At 40.6% G+C, this 7,878-nt stretch overlaps 1 protein-coding gene across 1 annotated transcript; it reads left to right on the forward strand.

The window, feature by feature from the left end:
- The first annotated feature begins 205 nt into the window (after positions 1–205).
- LOC126092852 (uncharacterized) lies at positions 206–1,932 on the forward strand. The gene is made up of 2 exons (XM_049908582.1): positions 206–424; positions 1,544–1,932. The coding sequence occupies exons 1-2, from the start codon at positions 268–270 to the stop codon at positions 1,930–1,932; spliced, it is 546 nt and encodes a 181-aa protein (XP_049764539.1). The 5' UTR covers positions 206–267.
- The last annotated feature ends 5,946 nt before the right edge of the window (positions 1,933–7,878 follow it).

Consider the following 7,878-nt stretch of genomic DNA (forward strand, 5'->3'; position numbering starts at 1 on the left):
AGTAAACGTATCACAAATCTCCACTTTGTTTTTGTGATTAGTTTTACACCAAATTTTATCAGACCTATGTCATTGACACTTCTACCTGTACATGTGCGCAATCGCGCGCACATGCAGACGATACATTTAGGTTTTTTAATGGGTTCACGTGTGTATGGCGTGCGTGCGTGGTGGGGAGAGGGGTTGGAGGTGGTGGGAACTCCCTGAAAGCCATTCGTTCCAGTTGCAGTCAGGCAGTAGCAGGTCAACATCATTGTTCTTTGTTACATGCTTCATACTGCTCTTGTCATCATGGATGTGGAGCAACTTATAAATGAAGTTAAGCTGCGCCCAGCTATTTGGGACCAGAGACTGGGCGAATACCACAATCGTGACGTAATTTCCAGTTTATGGAATGAAGTGGCACAGGAGTGCTGTTCAGATGGTAGGCATGAATACAAATTATCTTTCTTTATTCTTAATTTTTTTATTTATAATGAACCGATATGCAGATATAATGTAATAAATTAGTATATATTAGGAGTTTTTTTGTTGTGGATTATAGTAATGTTTTTATTTGTATTTGTAAATAAATGTTCAACGAACGAGTTTCTGACTGCCTTCGAACGTAATGTAGAATGTCTGTTGATTGTGGTACCAGCAGCTTGCATACCAGCATTGTTAGAAAACTGTTCAGTTTCAATTACGCATCCTCCTCTATCGATGACGATATTAAAAGGGCAAATGCACTTAGATATTGATCAGCAATATCAATGGATATTTTAGTTTCCTTCTTCAGTGGTTTCCATGCATCTTTCATATTATCGGATGTGCACTGAACAACCTGTCTTGTTCTGGAATGCATTTTGGTACAGTCTCTTCCTGTTCCTCAATTATATGCAAAGAAAAGGTATCATCAAATTCTCTAAAAATGGATAAGCCTCAACTTCCAAAAATACATGGAGATTCATGTGACATTTCTTGAAATTCTCCATCGGTAGACCTCTTACACTAAGCACGTTGTTTGAACACACCTCCATCACTCTGTTTACTAGAGACGCCAATATTTCTGCCTAAAAATGTGTGACCAGCAACTGCTTGGAGTACAATTTAATAACATATTTTGTAATTTTAGAACATGCTGCCAGAATGTTTAGGACACTGGGTATGTATGCGTTTCCCATCTAAATATCATACGCAGTTTGAGAAATCCTATGTCAGACGCATTGAAATATTTCTTTAAATCGGGATACATTCAGCATTGCTAAACTAATAACAGTACGTGCTTACCATATGGCCTTTCAATCTTTTTTTCACAACCAATGATACAATTGACATTTCTATTCACAATTATCATGATAGTGCATGATAGGCTATCCCAGTTGAAATATACCTGAGAAGCAACTTGATAAACTTGCTACTCAAACGGGGCAACGTGGAAAGCTTTTTGACAGTTTTATTAGAGAATATAATACACATTTACGTAGTTAGTCTATTTTCATACTTCTGTGGTAGTAGGGAACTATGGAACCAGTTTTCTTACACCATTTTATTGTTCTTTCAGTTAAAACGGCGAAATCTAAATGGAAACATCTGAGAGACAATTACAGAGCAGAACTTAAGAAACTTGGTAACGTTAGATCAGGTGACCCAGGAAAAAGCCCACAGAAACGCAATACCACTTGGCCTTGGTTCCAACACATGCATTTCCTAAGGGATATTTTAATTCCAAGAGCAATGCAGAGTTCGCTGTCATCAGAAACGGAACCAGAAAGTCAATCTCAACTATCTCCAGAATTTTCGTCTAACGACCACTCTAGTCCACAAGATGAACGAGATCAGTCTGATATATCATCATTAGTGGCAGTTGATGAAACGTCGCCACTGGCAAGCACAGTATCACAAAGGAAAAAAAGAGAAGTAGTGGGCCAAATATTGAAGAAGAATTTTTAAAGCTCGAAAAGGACAAATTAGCTGTGATGAAGGCACATCAAGACATGACCCAAAACGATGATACGTACCACTTCCTGATGAGTCTCAGGAGTGCAATAAACTCCCTTCCAGTTCAGCGGCAAATGTTTGTGAAACTTAAAATACAAGAGCTTGTTTATAATGAATTGGAGGCAGTGAGTGCAGTGCCAGGTTCTTCAAAACAATGACTGCGCTAATTCAACTTACTTCTTCATTACAGACAACTTTGATTTTTGTATTATATTAATGTGAAACTGTATTTCGTTTTGTAATTGTTGCCTGAAATGTTATTTGGTAGTGATACATGTTATTACTCAATCTGCAATATAAATAAAAGTTTTTCAGGAACGTTCTTTATTATTGTAATTAAAAACCTTTACTAAATGCCAGTCGATATTCTTAGGGATAGTCAATGTCCACACTATTACAATGTGCTCAAAATTCGACGAGTCACCATAATGTGAAAACATAACTAAGATAACAATGAAATCATTGTTACATAAGACGATTCTAATTGGATAGTGGTGAAAAACTTCTGGCTGCACCTGTGTTACCTTCGACCTTCAGCTGCTAATGAATTAAGATCCCTTTGCCGCTGGGGACAAGATCACCAAGGGGAAAAAATACACAGAAGCAAACAGTGACACACACATCTCATCCTTTACACTGCTTTGAACTAGACGAGAATCCAACACATCAATCGACAATAATTTATTTACCTGTCCTGCTGTGCTTGAGGCTATGCTGAATCCGCGCATTTTCTTTCAGTTACAATAGAAAAATCGAAATGGCAGCACCTTACAGAAAACGATAACTTAACCATTTCGTCGTCAAATGATCCAGTAAAGCGTTGATTGAAACGCTGTCCCACTCAACCTTGGTTTCATTGCATTCATTTCCTAAAATGGACTACTTGTAAGAGCTATCCACAGATCTTTCTAAGCGGAGATAGGGTCGATCTAAAGAATGTAATTATTTACAGCTTACAGTACTACACTTATGTGATGTGCAAAAAAATGAACTTTTTGCGCCTTAGTCAAACTTAGACATAGAAACATCTGTAAATGTATTTATATTTTTTAACATCTGCAGTTTATTATATGCAACTAGAAAGAAATCGTGTAGAATGTTACAAGCTTTTATTACAATGCATCAGGAGCAAGATCTCAGATTAATATACTCTTATCTTTTAGTTCGAAATACGAAATGCACATTATACTAATTGTAGGATGTTGATGACAAATAATTGTTTGTCTTTTGTGATGTAACGTGTAGCCAATTATAAAAGCATAGCAGATGATTGTCCAGTCGCCGAGGGAAAAATTCTTACACATTTGGATTTATCTAGACAATGAGACCATTAAAATAATACGAGGGACCGACACTAGGTCTGCGCTGATCACTAGTAATTAGTTTTTTTTCTGTCCTGCATTATATGACTATACTAAACCAAGCTGTAACCGCGCGAACTCCGTGGCTTGCGGACACGGCACTGACGCCACTGAATAGCTCGCATTACTTGTGACCAGAGACAGATATCAGTGTCATTATCATTTCAAAAACTTTTTGGTACTTTTAGCTACATTTCATACGCAACAATGTATGGTCTAAAACGGATCTAACAGTAAGCTACTCGCTACATAACTTTTTCACTACAAGATCTGTAAATCAAGTGCACAACGTTGACAAATAGCATCATTTAACAATGACTGTTAAGAAATACGAAAAGATAAATGATTCAATACGAAGCTAAGATGTTACACTAGCACATGTACAAAAATCAGATTTTTTAGCCGCATAATTTCTTCAAAATCGGCTGGGAAGCGTTACGAAACTAAGAAATCACGCGAAACGAAAAGTAGACTTTTTCTTTTTTCACGACGTAAGTAACGCTTTTAAGGAAAAAATGAGTTCATAAAACGATGTGGCGCAGTCTTATATACCTCTAAGAATTTTTAGAACATGAAAATCGGAGAAGTGGATTTTCCCCCATTCCGCCGACCCGGCTCGGCGCGGCGCGCAGTGTGAATGCCCTACACGTCGGCCTGAGCTGGCTAGGCACGAGCCGAGACAATACACGTCAGCCCGGCCCGGCCCGGCCGGCAGTGTGAACGCAGCCTTTCGCGTGCATTTCGGCCTTCTCTAGCTATACAACATGGTTTACGTGCGCGTCGTACGTATCTCCACCTACCTTTGACGAATGTGCAGAAACGTGCTAGACGGCAATGGTGTGTGGAACGACCTCACTGGGGCAGGAACGGCATCAGACGGTGTTTTCAGACGAATCCTAGTTCTGTTTGTCTAAAATGATGGCCGCATTTTCTTCAGTCTGGAACGGCGTGACCTATACGGTCGCAGGTTCGAATCCTGCCTCGGGCATGGATGTGTGTGATGTCCTTAGGTTAGTTAGGTTTAAGTAGTTCTAAGTTCTAGGGGACTGATGACCACAGATGTTAAGTCCCATAGAGCTGAGAGCCATTTTATTTGGCCGCAGTTTGGTTCGCCGCCGACAGGGGCAGCGGCATCACAGTGACTGCATTCTCATAAGACATACAGCGTCAGCTCAAGGCTTTATGGTGTGGGGTGCTACTGGGTACAATCACAAGTCACACGTGGCGCATGTACAGGGCACTGTGCCAGTTTGACCTACCTGAGTGACATCCGGCGACCTGTACCCATACCCTTTCTGCACAACACCCAACACACCATTTTTCAACAAGGAATGCTCGAACACGTGTTGGTGCATGAACACGTGCCTTCTTGGTGTCACAGGATGTCAGCCTTTTGCCCTGGTCCGCCAGATCACCAGACTTGACGCCATTCGAAGATGTGTGGTGTGTGGTGAAATGATGTGTGCAGCGCTCTGTCCCAATGCCAGCCACCGCAGATGAACTTGAAAGGTCTCTGTTGGATTCCTTTTATGTTAATTTCTTAAATCTGTTGTCATTTACGGCATAAATTCCTCTCCTAAATTTACTGTGCTGTTTCTGACTATCTGGGAGGAGACTGAGCAGTGAAACGTGTTACTTTTACACATAAACAAGAACGATCTGTCACACTACTAGACTTTAAAACACAGTTTACATGTAATTCATGTCACACAGTCGCATACGGAACCTACATCCGCTTTCTTTTATATACTGTATATGATAAGATACTGTCATCCCCCTTCCCTTCTGTGTGAGAGGATGAATGAGCAAATGTATTTCTAGTTGCATGCTTGAGGGTAGCAGATAAGCCTGTCTGCTAGAGAACAGTAGGACCAACGTCGGAACAGGTAGCTACGCTTTCTAAAAGCAGAGAGGTTTCTATCCTTAGTATGATCCTGTCCGTCCCTTGTCATGTTGGTATAGGAAGCTGCCTCTCTGGTCACTTCCGTTTTGTATACGGAAGCGCGCTCGGTAGCGGCCCAGAGCAATCTGTCCATGGCGAGCGTCTGAAGTTGTAAGATCTCCGGCAAAGCGCGTGTCTGCTAAGTCCGTAGGACAATGGATTTCTTAAGTTCAGCCTAACTGAAAATTTAATCACCTTTATTTCAGGTTTAGCTCTAAAATATCTAATGTTATCTTAAATTGCAACGCAGTGTAATTCGCGTGTGAAGTTCAGAATATATTCCGGTAGTTGCTTTGTCACTACTTTGTGAGTAAAGTGGAACCACGAGTTGATCAGTAACTCTAAGTTCATCAATCTTAAATGCGAATGAGCGTGAGATTATAACGTCGCGTCTTGACAATATTTTTCAATATAGCAACTTTTCTTTATGTTCAACCCACGTGGGGTGTACTTTGTGAAACCAGTACCACGTGCTTATACAATTGTTTGACCCATCAGGTTAATAGTAAGACGATAGTAACCAGTTCGAGGTTTTTCTTTTGTAAATTGCTTTTCGATCTAATTTATTTTAATTATCAAAATTATTGTGGAGTTACACTCTTTGTGTAAACCAAGTTGACCACGTGAAGCATATGGTGTAATCGTCAAAGTAGCCCTCAGCTATTCATTTCGGGAAGATTTCACAAAGAGTTAATATGAATTTAGTATACCAGTGTGTGGTAATTACATGACGGACAGGATTGTGCTACGAACGTAACTTCTTTGGGTGAAAATTGAATCGGTTGTTTGTGGTTAATTTCCTCTTGCATATGTTTCAACGTTCTTTGTGTGTTATTTTATGAATGCAGTGTTGTATGCAGTCTTCCAATCTTGGCTCCATATTTGATGTGTTCCGTAACATTACAATCTCACATTTTCACAATCCTAAATAAGGCACCAGTTTAGTTATGAATCAAGTTTAATATGCTGAAATTTCAATGATCAATGTTAAAATAAATTTCTCTTTTTTTAATGTATATATATCACCGGTTGTCGTATGACTATTAAAAGATTATAATTAATGTTAGTCTGGTTGGGAATTTGGTAAGCTAGACTGGATACCTGGTGAAACAGTTGTGCAGTAATGCAAGGTTAACTTCCCCAGATAGCTCACAGCTTTTAACCCGCTTTTATTGTCTATCAGCACCGCTTTCATAGCAAATAAAACCAACAACTTTACAAACTTTGGAACCAAATGAACGCAGCGTAGATCGCTATCCCACAGGATACCGTTCGCGCCTTATTCGCGTCGATTTCACCAAGCATGGCGGACCCTGTGCCTAGTAGGCAACAGGACACATACTGAACCGAGGTAACTCAAATGCTAATTATTTCTGCAGAACATACTAATGTACATGTCCTGTGAGGATGAAGTAGTACCGGTAGTCGTGTAAGGCATTCTGTTTATTTTTTTTATTTATTTTTTTAGTGTGTGTGTGTGTGTGTGTGTGTGTGTGTGTGTGTGTGTGTGTGTGTGTGTGTACATTACACACTCGTTACAGAGTCACTGCGTTTCCTTTGATTTCTTGTCCTATCAGATTTGTATCTGTGCTGTACAACAGTGCAAATGTCGTATGTAGGCACTATGACAGTTGTTTCCATTCGCACACAGTACCTCCTCACCTCGTTGAGATCAAATTTGCATTCGGTACTGTACGATTCTGCCTAGGATTTCGTTGGCCGACAACGGGGTGCGTTAACGAAGAGGCACAGTAGTACTATGAACAGGTCTGATGAAGAGGTTTTGGCCGATATGCACCTCGTGTATGAGTTCACTGAACGCAGTGGGAGTGAGAGGCACAATGCCGCTATGCTGCGCTGTTCCTGCACCGACGGCAACCATGTCACGTTACTTTAGCTTCTGCAGTTTCTTACATTATCCTGTTTTGTGCGTTCTACGTTTTGATAAGGGAGGTTACAGGTTTCTTCACTGATGTAAGGGTAGTTTTACAGAAACAGGTATGATCGCGGTAACAAACGGTACCCATACATATTATAAAAATTGATATACTGTATGTATGTGTGTATGTGTGTGTGTGTGTGTGTGTGTGTGTGCATGTTGAACATGCCCTCCACTGGACCGATTTCAGCCAAACTCGCTATGCATATATCTTGCTGTCAGGCGAGAATCGCTGAGAGTTGTAAGAACCCCCTACCCATGAACGGGGTGGCGGTGGGGGTGAAAAAGGTGCGTAGCCCGCCAAGCGTGAATGCCTAGATTTTATTAATCCAGTATTTCAGAATCAGATACCAGACTTTACACATAGCTCCAAACAAATACGGATTTCTTTCTCGCTGACAACTCCAGCAAAACAAGGAAAGGGAGAACTACTTACAAATAAAAGTAGTAGACAGAGAGAGAGAGAGAGAGAGTGGAAGAGATGAGCAGTGAGAGGAGGAAGGAGGAATGGAGTATGGGGGAGACAGAGAGAGAGATGGTAAGGATATGAGCATAGGAGGAAAAGGGCAGAGGGGTGTGAAGGGGGAAGAAGGGTGAGGTGTTGGAAGCAGGTGTAAGATGGAGAGAGGTAGGTAGCAAGCACAGAACTATACAAC

This window comes from Schistocerca cancellata, chromosome 7 (genome assembly GCF_023864275.1).
Source record: "Schistocerca cancellata isolate TAMUIC-IGC-003103 chromosome 7, iqSchCanc2.1, whole genome shotgun sequence".
Classification (NCBI taxonomy): Eukaryota; Metazoa; Arthropoda; class Insecta; order Orthoptera; family Acrididae; genus Schistocerca; species Schistocerca cancellata.

What these genes read in the sequence shown, in the direction of transcription:
- LOC126092852 (XM_049908582.1), top strand. Translation starts at nt 268, where the DNA reads ATGCTTCATACTGCTCTTGTCATCATGGATGTGGAGCAACTTATAAAT. An exon ending in ACAGGAGTGCTGTTCAGATG is followed by an intron (nt 425 to 1,543) that starts GTAGGCATGAAT and finishes TTGTTCTTTCAG; the next exon opens with TTAAAACGGCGAAATCTAAA.